We start from the raw sequence: 21,249 nt of genomic DNA, 5'->3' as shown, positions 1-21,249 counted from the left end.
GGTGGCCTCTTTTTCGTGACGCGCAGTGTATATTGTATGAGCTAATTAGATGAGCTAATCCAAGATCCCACAAATAACTTAGTATAACAACGATTATAAAAACAAATTAAGACTTTTAATTAAAATCATAAGAAATAATAACTGACAAAATAGAAATTTCAAATGAATTAAATATGCATCACAGTACCTTAGGACAAAAGTATGGACAAAAAATACCCATTTGTAATGATATATCGTCATAATACATATCAGACATCGTATCATGTACCTATCTCGGCCACAAAGGAAATAAAAATAATATACCAAACAACACAGCAAAATATCTTCGTGTGACTAAATTCTTATTGTGTGAAAAGGACAAGTGCGTCAAAACTATCGCACGAGAAAACTCTCACACTGCCAAAACTCTTATAATATGAAGGGTGTCCCTTTAATTTTGACGGTGTGTGTATTTGCCTCACTATTGGGTACTAATATAATGATTTTTATAGGAACATTAAAAAAAGAAAAGAAGTCAGCAACAGAAATGCCTCCTTTCCAAGTAAGACTAAGTCCTAAATTGAAGGATCAAATTTCTGACTGTTTGAGGTCATTAAACGTGACTCCCACTCCAGTCACCTCTAATCAAGTGGACGATAAAGGCGAACCTGTACCCGTGTCTCTACTAAGCAGCCACGTTTTAGACGACTTTCATCCCGCAAAACCCACAGCGGCTGGTGTGGTTCCGTGGTCGCCACCTCAACCAAACTGGAACTGCTGGACAGGTTGTAATATAGACGAAGGGTATTTAGCTAGTGCTACGTTGGATGATTTAAGTGAACAGATGCTTACTGATTGGAAACACAGAACAGCGAATGATTCTTCGCTGATCACTAGTATGCAAGACAGAATGATTTTGCCGGTATATACGAAGAAATCAGAGATTATGGAAGCTATCAACGAACATCCTGTTATTATCATAAGGGGAAATACTGGTTGCGGTAAGTAGGTTTTTCATTTCGAAGCATTAAAATATACAAATACTTTTTGTTTGTATTTAAAGGCGGTAATTCATTATTTTATCAAACATTTTGATCTTTCAGGTAAAACAACTCAGGTATGCCAGTTTATTTTGGAAGATTATGTAATGTCTGGGCAAGGAGCCTGGGCCAACATCTGCGTCACACAACCCAGACGTATATCAGCCGTTTCGGTATCAGAAAGAGTGGCTGCCGAACGATGTGAAGAGCTCGGTCAGTCTATCGGTTACTCAGTGCGTTTTGAATCAGCTTTACCTAAACCGTACGGATCAGTAATGTTCTGTACAGTAGGAGTGTTGTTGAAAAAGTTGGAAAATGGTCTTAGAGGAGTCAGCCACGTTATTGTAGATGAGATTCACGAACGAGATGTCAATAGTGACTTTATTATGGTTGTTTTGAGAGATATGATCCACACATATCCCGATTTGAGAGTAAGTTCCAAGTTCAGAAGTCATATCTTATTATACAGTGCTAACCAAATGTAGCACTGTATGTTTTTTTGTATTTTTTATCATTGTCTTATTTCAGGTAATTCTTATGTCTGCTACCATCGATACAACTTTATTCTCTAAATATTTCAACAACTGCCCCGTTATCGAAATTCCAGGAAGAGCTTTTCCTGTTAAACAGTATTTCTTGGAAGATGCTATTGAACTCACGAAGTTCGTGCCACCCACTGATACCAGAAAAAGAAAAAATAAAGGTGGTAAAGATGATGACGAAGAAGAAAGTACAGGCGTTGAAGAACCTGACGAAAATTTAAACAAGGTAAGATATAGTACTTCCACTTTAACTCTTCCCATGCATGAAATTATTCACGAAATACTTTTTATACTAGGTCTCTTTTTTACTCACAGAAACTAGTACCGCCAAATAAGTCGCTTGTCCATAGAAACCACAATAAGTTAAACAATGATAGACAACATGGCATGTCGTTGATATAACTTTTCGTTTTACTTTGTTATTAATTTATGTATTATATGTATTAATTTTGACATTTATGATTTTAAGTGACAGTGCCATTAGCGCATGTGTTGGTTAATAGAGAGATATCGCAAAGGCTAACGTTAATAGGGAGTTTTTGTGCACACAAATACGTAAACGTAACGCATCTTTTTGACATGTACGCTTGCGCATTAATGGTTGAACTCCCGTATCTCGATACGTATTACCTAAAGTAACGCTCTGATACGTACGTGAGAACGCATCCCTATCGAGACGAAAGTCACCGAATGCACACGAGGATCTTGCCCGATTACCTACCAAATGAACATTTCATCAGCGTACGACCCGTTTATAAACATTTTAAGGTTATATTGGTTATTGGTTTAGTGCCGGCGCAAATTGAACCTAAGCGAACACAACCTGGCACCGGCGGGACGGGTGACCTGTGTAGTTATTTTTCTAGCGCACCGCATATTGTTCACAACAAAACCCAACCGTTGGCTGTCACTGCAACGAATAGAGGGACGGGCAAAATCAGTGCGGACGTGTAACGGTTACTTTTGATACCGGGTCTCAGTGGTAGATACTGATTACAAAATACTGATGTATCTGTATCTGATGTGTTTCATAGATTATAACAAGGCCTTTGATAAAGTGCGGCATGATAACAACGCATTACATATTTGCATTTTTCTATAGTCAAAACCAGTTTACTGTAATAACTCGCACCTTTGGAGAAACACTGACGTAATTGCAAATTTTTCACAAAAATTTATTTAATCAACACTACGATATTCCTAATATTCGTATTTCTCTAAAGGAACAAAAAAACAAAGAATTATAACTATTCTCCATTTCGCTAGATCAAGTGTACCTGTGTATATCAAAGAATGTCAGATTGTCAGTTGTGCGTGACACAACATTAGTATGCAATGGTAAAATTATGGAATTTTTCGGGGAACAATGAAATAATTATTTTCTAATTTTTTGAGAAACAATACAATGAGATATTTGCTAATTTCCTTCCCTTTCAGGCACGCGGCTTTGAGGTGTTGTTTAAGAATAATTCTAATCCTAAAATCCTAATAACTAGGACTGTCGACAATAGATTTCTACTTCCTCTTGTAATTTGCGTCTCATTTTTGGCTTTAAGTACCTTTTAAAACTTTAAATGCCTACGTTTTCTCAACAATTAACAAATTTGCTTTTATGTACCTCAGTGTCCAGAAAGGTGCGAACTTTGCTAAAAACTAATTATTTTATCAGCCGATGCCGATACTATTATTATAAACAACACTGATTGTGATTGGATTCTCGTTGCAAAAACTGCTTACCTATTACATATATTTATATCTCGTCTACATATTTTGTTTTTAAGCATGAACAAGCCCGGTATGATGACACATTTTATTTAAGGGTAATGCGATATTCACAGATATGCATAACGGTTTTTAACAATGAATCATTTTTAATGATAATGTGTAGATTTAAGAAATGAATGATATTTACAAAATTTTTATACCTATAGAAAAGGGATTACGCCATCATTTGTGACATTGTATTTCTAGGCCTGGATCCCGCGTACCAACAAAAAGTTGATTAATAGTAAGCTGAAAATGTGTTAATAGCTTAACGGTGTCTCGTCAGACAAACTTTGATGTACGGGAACACTGAAACTGAAACAGGGGAAGTTTTAATTGTGGAACAGGTTAAAAATTTGGAACGTCATACTACGAAAACGTCCCATGTATTTTGTCGAACAGAACTTCCAGTTGATTTGTTACCCTTTCATTAAACTCTCATGCAAAAATCAGACTGGTATTTATCACCAACTGGGCATTTTAATAAATCCGACAAGAGAACATATCAAATGACAGGAATTATGACAGGTGATAAATAGCAGTCTAATTTTAGCATGAAAGTTTAATGAAAGGGTAAGAAATCAATTGGAAGTTCTGTCCGATAAAATACATGGGAAGTTTTTGTAGTCTGACGTTCCAAATCTTTAACCTGTTCCACAATTAAAACTACCCCTGTTCCAGTGTTCCCATACTTTAAAGTTTGTCCGACTAGACATCGTTACGCTATTAACATATTTTCAGCTTGCTATTAATCAACTTTTTTTGTTACGCGGAATCCGGGCCTATTCGTTTTAAGTAACCTTTTTTTTTTCTAATAATGTATTCTTGTAAAGGCATATCTGTTATCGCCGTTTATTTTGTCTACGAGTAGGTACCTAATAAAGTTATTAGAATTTTAATGACAAAGCGGTGTTGGGTTTTGATTATATTGTACTAATATTCCTCATGTAATCCTTATTACTGGTATCATATACACAGGGATAATTCCGAACGAGTTCTATTAGCTTCTCTACGTCCATCTCTAAACCAAAACCACATCAAAAGAATTGAGTCACGCGTCCCACGACACCAGAAAACTGTGTTTCGATGACAAACGTTCGCATGTGTAGTAGGCCTTGGGCCCGCATATACAATTATTATTTATGACCACACCGTTGAAACTTTTTGTACTTGTTATTTTTGTGGAGTCGGACAAATTTTGAGCTTGGCGCATTATGGTAGTGGGGCGTTTTTCTGTCAAGCGGTGACGAAGTTGTCAATTTTATGCAAGAAAAAAATTTATTACCACATTGGTCATTCTATTTTAATCAATGGATTTTATCATATAAACAACGAAAACAATTTTGTCGGACAAAAATATTGGGGCATATGACGCGTCGGACACGCTAAATATGTCAAATTTATGAAAATAATAAATTTATTACCACATCGATAATTTTAACGGTATCTATCATAAAACCTTTTTACAATAATGTGGTAACCTTGTCGGACAATTTTCACGGGGCATATGCGCAGTCGGACGCGCCGAAGATGTCAATTTCCTGAAAATTTTTTATTTATTACCACAGATGTCATTTTTATTTTGTACTGTTCTTTTACATGTGTAATGCATATTGGATCACTTGTCGGACAAAAATAATGGGGCGTTTTGGTACAATTAAAAGAAAAAGTAATTTTTATGCATACAGGGTGTTTGGTAAAGAATGGGCCATAGCTTAACCTCAGGTTCCTGAGGTTAAAATAGGCCGATTTAAGCTAACTTACCTTAGTACAAAGTTTATAATAGCCGAGATACAGGGTGTCAAAGTTAAACTTTTTTTTTATTTATTATTGAATATTTCCTGATAGGTATGAGATAACAACATGAAATTTTATATCTGGGGGTTTCTTGAGTCGAGAAATCTAAATTTCTTACCAAAAATTATGCATTACCCAGAGGGCGCCACATATGCCTTTCAGCACTCATTTATTACGTTCAATTTTTTTTATCCCTCACTCTGTATCATTTTGACATTAAAATTTTTATTTTCCTATTAGTTTTACTTAAAAAAGGTATACTTCTTTCATCTTCCTAAACTCAACCGTTTTCGAGATAAACGCATTTTAAATATGCGATACACCATCATTTTTAGCATAATATCATTGTAGTTACACCCAAAAAATAACTTAAAATTTATAAAAATAATAAATTTATTACCACATGGATAATTTTAACGGTATCTACCATAAAACCTTTTTTCAATAATGTGGTAACCTTGTCGGACAATTTTCACGGGGCATATGCGCAGTCGGACGCGCCGAAGATGTCAATTTCCTGAAAATTTTTTATTTATTACCACAGATGTTATTTTTATTTTGTACTGTTTTTTTACATGTGTAATGTATATTGGATCACTTGTCGGACAAAAATAATGGGGCGTTTTGGTACAATTTAAAAAAAAAATAATTTTTACACATTTTTGACTTCATATTAAATTACGTATTTTTCGGCTCATATTACCCGTATGCGCGCCAATGGTGAATATTAAATTCATTAAATGGTGAATATAAATATTAGATTTTTTGATTTAGAATATAACTACTTATAACCTGATACTTGTGTCGGAAATTTTTTTTAATTGGAAAAAAAAACTACAGAACGATGTTTGTCGTTGTTCAAGGAGTATGTAAGCAAATATCAGATCACAATTTTTCTAAAATTCTCCCTCCTGTCGGAAAAATTTTTAAGAAAATTTTGGGTACAGCTCTACGTCATACCCTTTTAAATGTTTTACTTAGCGTGTGTACCAATTTTGAGCTAAATCGATTCAAAAATAACCGAGAAAACTCTTTTAAAATTTTTTGATATTACTTTCTCGTCGATAGCCTAAAAGAATTAAGTTTTCTGTTCGTTTGCCCCAAGATTTTTGTCAAACAATTACATTTTTTGTTTAAGAATATAATTACTTGTAACTTACTACCTTTGTCGGAAAAATGGTTGTAAAGATAAGGGATACACGAATCCAGCATAATTTAAAAGTATAGTTTATCAATAAAAATTAAATTTTTTGTCCGACTTTGGATTTGCCCCAATATTTTTGTCGGACACTTAGATTTTTTGATTTGGAATATAACTACTTATAACCTGATACTTGTGTCGGAAATTTTTTTTTACTTCGAGAAAAAAAAAACTACAGAACGATATTTGTCGTTGTTCAAGGAGTATGTACGCAAATATCACATCAAAATTTTTCTAAAATTTTCCCTCTTGTCCGAAATTTTTTTGGGAAAATTTTGGGTACAGCTCTACGTCATACCCTTTTAAATGTTTTACTTAGTGTGTGTATTAATTTTCAGCTAAATCGATTCAAAAATAACCGAGAAAAACTGTTTTAAAATATTTTTGGATAATACCTCCTCGTCCATAGCCTAAAAGAATTAAGTTTCCTGTTCGTTTGCCCCAACATTTTTGTCAGACAATTACATTTTTTGTTTAAGAATATAATTACTTGTAACCTACTACTTTTGTCGGAAAAATGGTTGTAAAGATAAGGGATGCACGAACCCAGAATTATTTGAAAGTATACTTTACTAATAAAAATTAAATTTTTTGTCCGACTGTCGAGTTGCCCCAATATTTTTGTCCGACACTTTGATTTTTTTATTAAGAATATAATTACTTATAACCTAGTAATGTTGTCGGAAAAATGGTTTTAAAGGTAAGGGTTGCACGAACCCAGTATTTTTTAAAAGACAGTTTATTAATAAAAATTAAATTTTTTATCCGACTTTGGATTTGACCCAATATTTTTGTCGGACACTTAGATTTTTTGATTTGGAATATAACTACTTATAACCTGATACTTGTGTCGGAAATTTTTTTTTACTTCGAGAAAAAAAAAACTACAGAACGATATTTGTCGTTGTTCAAGGAGTATGTACGCAAATATCACATCAAAATTTTTCTAAAATTTTCCCTCTTGTCCGAAATTTTTTTGGGAAAATTTTGGGTACAGCTCTACGTCATACCCTTTTAAATGTTTTACTTAGTGTGTGTATTAATTTTCAGCTAAATCGATTCAAAAATAACCGAGAAAAACTGTTTTAAAATATTTTTGGATAATACCTCCTCGTCGATAGCCTAAAAAAATTAAGTTTTCTGTTCGTTTGCCCCAACATTTTTGTCAGACAATTACATTTTTTGTTTAAGAATATAATTACTTGTAACCTACTACTTTTGTCGGAAAAATGGTTGTAAAGATAAGGGATGCACGAACCCAGAATTATTTGAAAGTATACTTTACTAATAAAAATTAAATTTTTTGTCCGACTGTCGAGTTGCCCCAATATTTTTGTCCGACACTTTGATTTTTTTATTAAGAATATAATTACTTATAACCTAGTAATGTTGTCGGAAAAATGGTTTTAAAGGTAAGGGTTGCACGAACCCAGTATTTTTTAAAAGACAGTTTATTAATAAAAATTAAATTTTTTATCCGACTTTGGATTTGACCCAATATTTTTGTCGGACACTTAGATTTTTTTATTTAGAATATAACTACTTATAACCTGATACTTGTGTCGGAAATTTTTTTTAATTGGAAAAAAACTACAGAACGATGTTTGTCGTTGTTCAAGGAGTATGTACGCAAATATCAGATCACAATTTTTTTTAAATTTTCCCTCTTGTCCGAAATTTTTTTGGGAAAATTTTGGGTACAGCTCTACGTCATACCCTTTTAAATGTTTTACTTAGTGTGTGTACCAATATTCAGCTAAATCGATTCAAAAATAACCGAGAAAAACTGTTTTAAAATTTTTTTTTGATAATACCTCCTCGTCGATAGCCTAAAAGAATTAAGTTTTCTGTTCGTTTGCCCCAACATTTTTGTCAGACAATTACATTTTCTGTTTAAGAATAAAATTACTTGTAACCTACTACTTTTGTCGGAAAAATGGTTGTAAAGATAAGGGATGCACGAACCCAGCATAATTTGAAAGTATACTTTACTAATAAAAATTAAATTTTTTGTCTGACTGTCGAGTTGCCCCAATATTTTTGTCCGACACTTTGATTTTTTGATTAAGAATATAATTACTTATAACCTACTAATGTTGTCGGAAAAATGGTTTTAAAGGTAAGGGTTGCACGAACCCAGTATTATTTAAAAGACAGTTTATTAATAAAAATTAAATTTTTTGTCCGACTTTGGATTTGACCCAATATTTTTGTCGGACACTTAGATTTTTTGATTTAGAATATAACTACTTATAACCTGATACTTGTGTCGGAAATTTTTTTTAATTGGAAAAAAAAAACTACAGAACCATGTTTGTCGTTGTTCAAGGAGTATGTACGCAAATATCAGATCACAATTTTTCTAAAATTTTCCCTCTTGTCCGAAATTTTTTTGGGAAAATTTTGGGTACAGCTCTACGTCATACCCTTTTAAATGTTTTACTTAGTGTGTTTACCAATATTCAGCTAAATCGATTCAAAAATAACCGAGAAAAACTGTTTTAAAATATTTTTGGATAATACCTCCTCGTCCATAGCCTAAAAGAATTAAGTTTCCTGTTCGTTTGCCCCAACATTTTTGTCAGACAATTACATTTTTTGTTTAAGAGTATGATTACTTTTATCCTACTACTTTTGTCGGAAAAATGGTTGTAAAGATAAGGGATGCACGAACCCAGCATAATTTGAAAGTATACTTTACTAATAAAAATTAAATTTTTTGTCCGACTGTCGAGTTGCCCCAATATTTTTGTCCGACACTTTGATTTTTTGATTAAGAATATAATTACTTATAACCTACTAATGTTGTCGGAAAAATGGTTTTAAAGGTAAGGGTTGCACGAACCCAGTATTATTTAAAAGACAGTTTATTAATAAAAATTAAATTTTTTGTCCGACTTTGGATTTGACCCAATATTTTTGTCGGACACTTAGATTTTTTGATTTAGACTATAACTACTTATAACCTGATACTTGTGTCGGAAATTTTTTTTAATTGGAAAAAAAAAACTACAGAACCATGTTTGTCGTTGTTCAAGGAGTATGTACGCAAATATCAGATCACAATTTTTCTAAAATTTTCCCTCTTGTCCGAAATTTTTTTGGGAAAATTTTGGGTACAGCTCTACGTCATACCCTTTTAAATGTTTTACTTAGTGTGTGTACCAATATTCAGCTAAATCGATTCAAAAATAACCGAGAAAAACTGTTTTAAAATATTTTTGGATAATACCTCCTCGTCCATAGCCTAAAAGAATTAAGTTTCCTGTTCGTTTGCCCCAACATTTTTGTCAGACAATTACATTTTTTGTTTAAGAGTATGATTACTTTTATCCTACTACTTTTGTCGGAAAAATGGTTGTAAAGATAAGGGATGCACGAACCCAGAATTGTTTAAAAGTATAGTTTATTAATAAAAATTAAATTTTTTGTCCGACTTTGGATGTGCCCCACTATTTATGTCGGGCACTTAGATTTTTTGATTTGGAATATAACTACTTATAACCTGATACATGTGCTGAAAATTTTTTTTTTAATTCGAGAAAAAATACAGAACGATGTTTGTCGTTGTTCAAGGAGTATGTACACAAATTATCAGATCACAATTTTTCTAAAATTTTCCCTCTTGTCGGAAAATTTTTTAAGAAAATTTTGGGTTCCGATCTACGTCATACCCTTTTAAATGCTTTACTTAATGTGTGTACCAATTTTCAGCTAAATCGATTCAAAAGTAACCGAGAAACACTGTTTTAAAATTTTTTTTTGATAATACCTCCTCGTCGATAGCCTAAAAGAATTAAGTTTTCTGTTCGTTTGCCCCAACATTTTTGTCAGACAATTATATTTTTTGTTTAAGAATATAATTACTTATAACCTACTACTTTTGTCGGAAAAATGGTTGTAAAGATAAGGGATACACGAACCCAGCATCATTTGAAAGTATACTTTACTAATAAAAATTAAATTTTTTGTCCGACTGTCGAGTTGCCCCAATATTTTTGTCCGACACTTTGATTTTTTGATTAAGAATATAATTACTTATAACCTACTAATGTTGTCGGAAAAATGGTTGTAAATAAAAAAATTTCAGGAAATTGACATCTTCGGCGCGTCCGACTGCGCATATGCCCCGTGAAAATTGTCCGACAAGGTTACCACATTATTGTAAAAATGTTTTATGGTAGATTCTGTTAAAATTAGCCATGTGGTAATAAATTTATTATTTTCATAAATTTGACATATTTAGCGTGTCCGACGCGTCATATGCCCCAATATTTTTGTCCGACAAAATTGTTTTCGTTGTTTATATGATAAAATCCATTGATTAAAATAGAATGACCAATGTGGTAATAAATTTTTTTCTTGCATAAAATTGACAACTTCGTCACCGCTTGACAGACAAACGCCCCACTACCATAATGCGCCAAGCTCAAAATTTGTCCGACTCCACCCAAATAACAAGTACAAAAAGTTTCAACGGTGTGGTCATAAATAATAATTGTATATGCGGGCCCAAGGCCTATAGACCTGGCACTGTATTTACTGATATAGGATGCGCAGAACTCTCTATAGTCCTGTCGCCAGGGGGGGTACAACGGCCTCGTTAATTCAGATGGACTTACCCAAATTTTTTTTATGTATTTTGACCCGTAGAACACGAATTTTTTGGGTAACAGTTGATCCGGATGTCGATAAGATTGTTATAGACCAAGAACTTGAGGAATCAAATAACAGCGATTTTTGGCAAAACAAAACAATATTTTGTATTTTTTGGGTCATTTTAAGCAAAAAATATTTCTACAAGTTTTTTAGTAGGATGCACAGTTTTCGAGATAAACGCGGTTGAACTTTCAAAAAATCGAAAAACTGCAATTTTTAAACCCGAATAACTTTTGATTAAAAAATAAAATAGCAATTCTGCTTAGCGCCTTTGAAAGTTCAAGTCAAATTATGTCGGTTTTGATTATTTGCATTGCTAAAAATTTATTGTGTTATTGCTAAACAAAGCTACAAACAACTAGTGCGTGAGTGATGTTTCTATGATTTCTCATTTAAAATCGAACGAGTAGGTAGAATAGGTACTAGTGCAATCAAGACTATTTCTACGTTACATGCGTTAAAACGCATGTAAAAGCACGGGAAACCCTACGTGTTTATAGCTTTGTTAAACAATAAAAAAATAAATTTTTACCAATGCAAATAATCAAAACCGATATAATTTGACTTAAACTTTCAAATGCGGTAAGCAGACTTGCTATTTTATTTTTTAATCAAAAGTTATTCGGGTTCAAAAATTGCAATTTTTCGATTTTTTTAAAGTTCAACCGCGTTTATCTCGAAAACTGTGCATCCTACGAAAAAACTTGTAGAAATATTTTTTACTTAAAATGGCCCAAAAAATACAAAATATTGTTTTGTTTTGCCAAAAATCGCTGTTATTTGATTCCTCAAGTTCTTGGTCTATAACAATCTTATCGACATCCGGATCAACTGTTACCCAAAAAATTCGTGTTCTACGGGTCAAAATACATAAAAAAAACTTGAGTAAGTCCATCTGAATTAACGAGGCCGTTGTACCCCCCCTGGCGACAGGACTACTACGCACCTCTCCGGTGCCAGCTTGTGTTCGCTTAGGTTCAATTTGCGCCGGCACTTATAGTCTATATTAGTCTATTTGAGTAAAATTATTCTGTGTTTGTAATTGGAAATTGGAACTTCATAATAGATAAATTTTATTGTTTTTAAGTTGTCTATTAATAGAGCAAAACAAACAAATCTTGTATTAATTTAAGAAATACAGTGATCACTACAATTAATAACTAGATAAACAAATGACCTAGTTTCAGTAAAATTTTCAAATAAATATTACCAAATTATTTACATTATACTGGAATTCTGATGTAGGTACAATAATTTACAACTAAAAAGTAGGTATAAACAAAAATAAAAAAATTTTAACCTAAGGAAAAATAATATTTTTATATTTAAATAGAAGCAATTAAAACCATACAATTTCATCATTCATTTATGTTTTTTACATTTGTATATTAATTGTATATTGTGTGAACATTGTTTTATTTTTTTAATGTCGACGAAATTTAAAAATGACTTTACGATTTGCCTTTACGTTACGTTAAGGCAGTTACAAAAATACCTATTTTAACATTCATCCTCTACGACACGTTACTTGCTTTACGTATACGGAGATGCGTTACGTTACGTAGCAACAAAAACTCCCTAATAACATGTCAAGACGTAAATAACGATTAACGGTCTATTTCAACACAGGCATCAATAGAGTTATCGCAAATGTTTTGGGGCGGAGCTTAACGTTATTATAGGTTTGTTCCAACTCGATACAAAACCGTTCTTGAACGGTTCGTGAACCGCGCAGTAACGAAAAATGTGTTACTGCGCATAATTATTCGTTATTGCGCATGTGCGTAACGATTCCAGAACGGTTTTGTATCGAGTTGGAACAAACCTTATGACAACCGACGTTTGGAATTAAATTAGTAGAAATTAGTAGAGGAATACACTGTAAATGTTTTTTTACTGAACAATGAATTTGGATATTGAGCAGGTTGACATGCATTTTAATTTTAATGATTTAACCAACAATAAATAGAAATAATCAGTATAAAAATAATATAAAATATCTGAATAGCTATCCTAAGCACAAAAAGTAGTCTATTGTAGACAAAAAGGATCAAAAGTGTTTCTCAACATAGGAAACAAGATGATTCACAATTTTTAGTTTATAAAATTTGTATTCTACAAATTATTTTTATGTTTCATCCCAAATGTCAAATTAGCGTTAACGTTATTACCGTCCCTCATTTCGACCTAAATAGCGGGACACGTTATCCGGTATTAGCGTAACATTCAATCTGCGCTTGCGTACATGTCAAAATAGCATATTCCGCTATTAGCGTGCGGTAAAAATACCTTTGCGATATATCTCTTTATTTGAATTTATTTTTTTTTTGGTTTTTCAAAGATAATTATTGTTAGAACGACTAACTACTGTCCTCTCTTAATTTAATTACTTCTTGTAGGTACATATTTATTCTTTAAGAAAAAGTGACAAGTAATATTTATGATTGTGGCTAAGCTGTAGTTCTGTCGAATGGAAATTTATTTAAAAATGAGTAAACATTTTAAATTTTGTTGCAAACCGAAATTGTAGTCGTATTATATTCTAGTTCAATCAGAAAGTAGAGCAAGCATCTCTACCGGTTTCGGGGCTTCGTAGCCCCTCATCAGGAGATACATATGCTCTTCTCTCTGACTGAACCAAGATAATACTCCGCGTGCAGTCACGGATTGCAACTAACGGAAATTTATTTGTTTATTTTCGAGATTACTGTTTACCTTTTGTTTTTTTTTTTAAATTTATCCCAGAGAACGGCAGTTCTCGCCAGTGGCGTACAACCCCTTACATGCGACCCTATATACAAGTTGAGTCCTTGAATCTTTACCCGTGCGTCATCATTCAAAGCATACAAAATAAGTTCATGATAGGTCTGAAATTGAAATTTACTAAACGCAACAGCAAGTCACTTGCTGTTGCGTTTCCGACTTATCATCAACTTATTTCGTATGGTTTAAATGATGGCGCACAGGTTCAGGGATTCAACTGTATACAGGAAATTTTCGAATTTCTATTTATTAATATACTATTATACCATTCTATATTTATCTCTATACTAAGTAATACTGGGTACGATGTTCAAGCTGTTTAATGTTGAGTCGATCAATCTTGAATCAATGTTGAATCAATCAAAACTTGTTTGAAAATGCATCGTGACGCATGGGGAATGATAAAATGTAACAACTATAGTAAGCAACTGAAACCAGCCACTTGAAAAGATGTAATAACCATTTCATTACATTTCAAATGTCTTGAAAATTAAAATTGAAGCAACATGAGGTTGATGATCTAACCAAAGATGGTCACGTTTATTTGTCCCTTGAAAATACTGTTTGACTGTATTCATTGTCAGGCCACATGCACCTACTCAGTTGGTGCACAAAATCCTATGCTGAAACATTACAGGGCAGTACCTTCTATAAGGTATTCTCTGATCTAACTTTAAGGGAACATATTGAACTCAAAACAAAGGACTACATGTGAGCCTTATACCCGCTTTACGCCAAAAATAAATTCATGAAGGAATTCAAGTTCTTCAAGGTCAAATTTGACGTGTACAAAGCACAATTTGACATCCATTTTAGCGTGAATAAAAAGAAAATTAACGACGTTCTACTAGTCCAGAAAGCCACTGCGCATCCGCTAGGAAAAATATTCTAATTCGGAATTTTTGCACAATCTTACTCAAAAAGAACTCCTTTTAACAAATTTGCATGTTGCCAGGACCAAAAGGTGGTCAAAAATTTTTAAAACGTTTTTTTTTGTTTTTTTCCTAAAATTATTTTTTTTTGCCTGGAAAAAAGTTTTTTTAGGTTTTTTGGATCATTCCAAACAGAAAAGGTTTTTAGTGACTTTTCTCTAAAAATGATAGTTTTTGACATATAAGCGATTAAAAATTGAAAAATTGCGAAACCGGCCATTTTTAACTCTCAAAAACTATGTGAAAAACTGAAAATTTGAATGTTCCCAAGGTAAGCAGATATTCTTTAAACATCGATTGATGAAATCCCGAAGAGTTTTTTGCAATAAAATATTCAAAACTCATTTGTTTTTTAATTGCTAATCAAGCTTGCGCGACACTATTTTCCACCGACAGTATGGTGCAAATGAAAGGAATAAATTCGTTATTTCGTAAACCGGCGCCTTTAAGGAAAAATCCCGAAACAGGTCGATTTTTATTTTTAAGTTATAATATTGTGGCATATATGGTATACTAGTGACGTCATCCATCTGGACGTGATGACGTAATCGATGATTTTTTTAAACGAGAATAGGGGTCCTGTGCTAGCTCATTTGAAAGGTTCTTCAATTCTCTATTTAGTAATAAAAACATTTACATAAATATTTACACGGGGCGCTCAAAAAATTTTTATTAAATTAAATTATTTGACAAAAAAAGAAGTAGAAGGACACCCTGTGTAAATAATTATTTAAATGTTTACATTACTGAATAGAGAATTGAAGAACCTTTCAAATGAGCTACCACACGACCCCTATTCTCATTTAAAAAAATCATCGATTACGTCTTCACGCCCAGACGGATGACGTCACTAGTATACCATATATGCCAGAATATCATAACTTAAAAATAAAAATCGACCTGTTTCGGGATTTTTCCTTAAAGTCGCCGGTTTACGAAATAACGAATTTATTCCTTTCATTTGCACTATATTGTCGGTGGAAAATAGTGTCGCGCACGCTTGAGTAGCAATTAATAAACAAAGGAGTTTTGAATATTGTATTGCAAAAGACTGTTCGAAATTTCATCAATCGATGTTTAAAGAATATCCACCTACCTTGGCAACATTAAAATTTTCAGTTTTTCACATAGTTTTTGAGGGTTAAAAATGGCCGATTTCGCAATTTTTCAATTTTTAATCGCTTATATGTCAAAAACTATCATTTTTAGAGAAAAGTCACTAAAGACCTTTTCTGTTTGGAATGATCCAAAAAACCTTAAAAAACTTTTTCCCATGCAAAAAAAATAATTTTAGGAAAAAAACAAAAAAAAAACGTTTAAAAAATTTTAGACCATCTTTTGGTCCTGGCAACATGCAAATTTGTTAAAAGGAGTCCTTTTTGAGTAAGATTGCGCAAAAAATCCGAATTAGAATATTTTTCCTAGCGGATGCGCAGTGGCTTTCTGGACTATACACCTTCGGCAAAGAATTAAGGATTTGCATGAAATTTTAGTATGTTATAGTTTACTTCAAAAAACTAAGACTTGATTTTTTAAAAATTGTTTTACCGTGCCGTTTAATTACTATTAAGGGTCAAAGTTAAGTTTTAACATGGGCTCTTATGAGAATTCTTAAAAAGTTAATAACTTTTGACCCAAATTTACGATTTTTAATTATTTGTGCTTAAATTAAAGGTTTTTTTGTAAGGAATAACATATTAAAAAATGAGGAGTGTTTACCGTACCATTTATTTTTAATTTATTTATTATAATTAATTCCGTAATTTATTATAATTTATTTTTATAAAGTATTCAATACTGAAACATATGATTTGAGTATTCTGCTATAAATGCATTGTTACCAACTTTCGCTTGCATATAAGTTTCCCCCCTTTCCTCTGACAGGCATACCCCGCAACGAAGGTGTAGAACGTCGTTAAGGAATTTGACGAAATAGAACATGTCCTATTACAGCCTCAACATTTAAGATTGGAACATGGAGGGAATGAGGCACGAGAACTTTTTTGTTTTATCTATACATGATGCATTATTTTTACTGAGCCTTATTTGATGACTCATTTAACCACTACCCATTTACTGAGATAACTATAATCCTTTTCCCAAATTGTATAAATAAAATAACACACAACTAACAGTCTTCGTAATTTTTTTATTTACAGGTTGTAGGAGGAAATTATTCAGATCTGACCAGAAACGTCATGTCTAGACTGAATGAAAAAGAAGTGAGTTTTGAGCTTCTGGAAGCTCTTTTAGACTACATCAAAACACAATCTATACCTGGAGCTGTATTAGTTTTCCTTCCTGGCTGGAATTTAATCTTCGCTATGATGAAACATCTTCAAAATCACCCCGTTTATGGAGGAAGTCAGTACAGTATTTTACCCTTACATTCCCAAATCCCTAGAGAAGATCAGAAAAGGGTCTTTCAACCTGTTCCTGACCACGTAACAAAAGTCATTCTTGCAACAAATATCGCCGAAACTTCCATCACCATAAACGACGTAGTGTTTGTGATTGACAGTTGCAAAGCAAAAATGAAGATGTTTACTTCTCACAACAATATGACTAGTTATGCTACGGTTTGGGCTTCCAGGACAAACTTGGAACAGAGAAAAGGTCGAGCTGGTCGTGTTAGGCCAGGTATTTGTTTCCATTTGTGTTCCAAGGCCAGATTCGACAAACTTGACGAACATATGACACCAGAGATGTTTAGAACTCCCTTACACGAGCTGGCTTTGAGCATAAAGCTGTTACGTTTGGGCTCGATAGGTCATTTCCTGTCAAAGGCTATTGAACCTCCACCATTAGATGCCGTCATCGAAGCGGAAGTGCTATTAAGAGAAATGAAATGTCTGGATCAAAACGATGAGTTGACTCCTCTGGGTAGAATCATCGCCAAGCTTCCCATTGAACCGAGATTGGGGAAAATGATGGTTTTGGGTTGTGTATTTATGTGTGGAGGACCATTGGCTACGATGGCTGCAAACTCTTCTACATTCCCTGAAATATTCACGCTAGACATGGGCCAAAGACGGTTAAGCTATCATCAAAGAGCCTTATCTGGGGACAGGCACTCCGATCATGTTGCGATGTTAACAGCATTTGAGGTAAGTGTCATATATAAGGATTAGGTGGATTATATTAATATTAACATGTTAATATTTATTTATTTTTAGCTGTGGGATCAAGCCAGACAAGGTGGAGAAGAAGCAGAATTAAGGTTTTGCGATTTCAAAGGCATCAGTATGCCGACTATGAGAGTAACTTGGGAAGCTAAACATCAACTACAACAAATCTTGAATAATGTAGGTTTTCCAGAAGAAACTATGGCGCTATTTCCTATGGAAACTGTTGGTCCAGATCCCAGACTTGATGTTGTAATGTCTCTTATGTGTTACGGATTATATCCAAACGTTTGTTTCCACAAGGACAAAAGAAAGGTTAGTTGCTTTATTATGATATATGATTATTTGCTACAGTAAGTATATAGATCAACACAGAAAAAACAAGGTTTTTCGCTAAAAATAACATTATTTTTCAATATAGTGTCCCCTCAGCGGTCACCTAGAAATTAGCAATAGATAATAATCAATGGGAACCAAATCTGGTAACACAGGATCCAAATAATAAATTTTATTTTATTTTATTTATCAACGGGCAATCACCCAATTAAAATACAGTATAAACATTAATCACAGGAGATTTATAACCTAACCTAAAGTAAATTTAAAAATTTTAATCATACAGACTAGGAACATTAAATAAATAACAAACATTAACAAAAAATGTACAAAACACAAGGATATCAAGTTATCACGCACAGTTTTTAAGCTGAGCTTTAAATTTATTTGGAAAACTGTAACAATCTAAACCTTCCGAATATTGGTTAGCAAATCTAGGTGTTCTGGACATGAAGGAGTTGTGTCCGTAGTTAGTGCGATGCGGTCTAATGTAAAAAGGTTGATTTAGCCTCGTTTGTCTACTGGGAACATGGAGGCTAATTTTCTCCAATAGTTGAGGACTAAAATTATTGGAGTGTAGTATATTATAAAACATTGTGAGATCCTTATGCATGCGTCGGATTTGGAGAGAGGTTATGTTGAGTGACTTTTCTATATTAGAATAGTTAATTTCATCAATCCTCTTGATTTTGTTTAAATGCAACAAATCTTAAGAACTTGTGCTGAACTCTCTCAATAGCTAGAATATGGGTGTTATAGTGTGGAGACCAAACACATGAACAGTAATCTAGGTGAGGTCTCACAAGTGAACAATACAATACTTTTATGGATGGGATATTTAGAAAGTCTTTTGCACAACGTTTGATAAACCCTAAAAGTTGAAGTGACTTTGAGACAATAGATGAGATATTTTAGCCTTAATTTTAAATTAATAAATTTGTAATTACGTGTTAGCAGTTAGTAGTCAGTTGTTGCGTTATCCTGATGTAAAAGCACTTTCTTTTTTTATCAACTGAGGCCGTTTCTGCTTGCTTTTGGCATTAAAACGTTCACTGCCAGAGTGTATCGAAGGAGAACTTATACCGTGCCACACTTAAAAAATATTTAATTACTTTCTAGGAGCAAACAATGGATGAGATTGGTGCAGGATAGAGAAAGTAGGAAGCAATTGGGTGGTGTCAACATTAAGGAATCGATATATAAATGAAGTTGACGAATAGTGAGACAGTGTGTGTGTGAGAGAGAGGGCGATAAAGAGTGGATCAGAGTGAGTGAGAAAGAGAGTTGTTGAAAGGGGGTTGGAGAAAGGGCGAAGTGAGAGAGCGGGTTAGAAGGAATGAGAGAGAAGGATGAGTGAGAAGAAGGGGGGAAGAGGAGAGATAAAAGGACACATCCAGAGGAGAGACAGAGAGAGATAGGGAGGTTCTGCCCCTGGTAACATGATCGACACACGTTACTGGCGTTATTTGCAGTTGGTGCACTACGTTGGCATAATACTACTACTCTACATTGATTGGCTGGTACAAAGATGGATGCTTGGCTGGATCAGCGTATCCTCTTTTGTTTTATTCCTTCGAAATTTCATCTACATTTTGAAGTCATTTTGAATTCCTCTCTGTTTGATCTTTACATCTCAGACCAATTCTTTCATGCTCCCTTGTTACAGTTCTTCTCCAGCTGTTAACCGGTCTTCTTCTTCTTCTTCCATATGGTTGGTATTCGAGTGCCTTTCTGTTTATATTATTTTGGTCTTTCCTAAGTGTACATATGTTTACTCAATTTTCATTTCCTTCTTTTAATATTGACTATTATTTTCTCTTGTTTTGTTCTTGTCCATAGTTCTGCGTGTTTTATTTTATCAGACCAGTATATTTTTAGGATTTTCTTGATTTTAGTGTACTCAATATACTCTACACTAGGGTGGAACGAAAGAGGTCAAAAAAATAAAAGAGGAGAAAAATTCTTGTGGCTATAGTTTAAAAGTTGTGTCAGGTGATGTTGAAATAAAAAAATATCTTGACGTTCCATATTGGATTTGAAAAATGAAAAAACAAAAAAAATATTTTTGTCGAAAAAATCAATATGGCTGTGAACAAATTTCAATGATCGTGTTTTTCCAACTAAGTGTGACATTCTAAAGTGATTTCTCTTTATTCGTAATGAACTTAAGTTGACCAATAATAATAATGATCCATCTATCGCAGACATCTCGAATGCCTTTGCAACGAAAGAAAGTAGAACAAATATGGATAAAAGCTTCTATTCCAACATTATCGCATAAGCGCATTCAAGATATGATTAAAAATATTTATACAGAGTATCAAAATCTTCAACGATACACAAAAACTCAGCAAACATCTGATTCATACAAAGAAAAGATTTGCCAGTTTCGAAAGGAGTGTGAAAAGTTATTGAATATCGCGGCTTGCAAGTGCAACAGGACTGGAACTGTGTGTGTGTACTTGTGATAAAATCAAGAAAGTACCACAAAATGAGCGAATTTTTCTTCAAGATCAAAGGTCTTGTGGGACCAGTGGTCATCTACGTCACAAATGCGGATTTGCTTGCGTATTGCTCAATTGCTAATTGAGATTTAGCTTCAGCGTGCGACAGAACTGGGGTCTCCAATCGTTCTGCTGCAATTATAGTATCAGCGGTCTTAAAAGATATGGAAGTTATAACTGTGACTGATACATCAAAAGTAATTGATAGAATGAAAATAATGCACACTGTGCATGAGATGCACAGCGTGCATCTCATGAACGTTATCTCCAGAAGCAGAAGGATGGACTGTCAATCAGAAGTATATTTTTTGATGGGCGTAAAGACAAGACTGCCTTGCAACAAAAAAAGGCAATAAGTTTTATCGAAAAGTAGTTACAGAAGAACACGTAACAATTATTGAAGAAGCAGGCTCTCGATATGTAGGGCACGTGTCTCCTTTATTAGGATCGGCTGCAAACATCGCGAATAGCATACAGACATTTATCCTGAAAAATAATATTGATATATCGAAGTTAGGCGCAGTTGGATGCGATGCGATGGTACGGTAGTGAACACCACCCCTCAAGTAGGCGTTCTAAGAAAACTGGAAGAATACTGTGACACCTC

At 33.4% G+C, this 21,249-nt stretch overlaps 1 protein-coding gene across 1 annotated transcript in view; it reads left to right on the top strand.

Moving 5' to 3' along the window:
* The window catches only part of LOC114344426 (dosage compensation regulator), a 62,119-nt gene that overhangs the window by 29,529 nt on the left and 11,341 nt on the right, over positions 1-21,249 (top strand). Inside the window, exons 5-9 of the mRNA XM_028295261.2 lie at positions 492-980; positions 1,083-1,450; positions 1,548-1,787; positions 16,837-17,784; positions 17,854-18,117. Of these exons, the coding sequence (XP_028151062.2) occupies positions 492-980; positions 1,083-1,450; positions 1,548-1,787; positions 16,837-17,784; positions 17,854-18,117 (2,309 nt within the window). The remainder of the gene's footprint in view (positions 1-491; positions 981-1,082; positions 1,451-1,547; positions 1,788-16,836; positions 17,785-17,853; positions 18,118-21,249) is intronic.

Source organism: Diabrotica virgifera, chromosome 7, assembly GCF_917563875.1.
Source record: "Diabrotica virgifera virgifera chromosome 7, PGI_DIABVI_V3a".
Classification (NCBI taxonomy): Eukaryota; Metazoa; Arthropoda; class Insecta; order Coleoptera; family Chrysomelidae; genus Diabrotica; species Diabrotica virgifera.
This window is presented reverse-complemented; position numbering and strand designations above follow the sequence as displayed.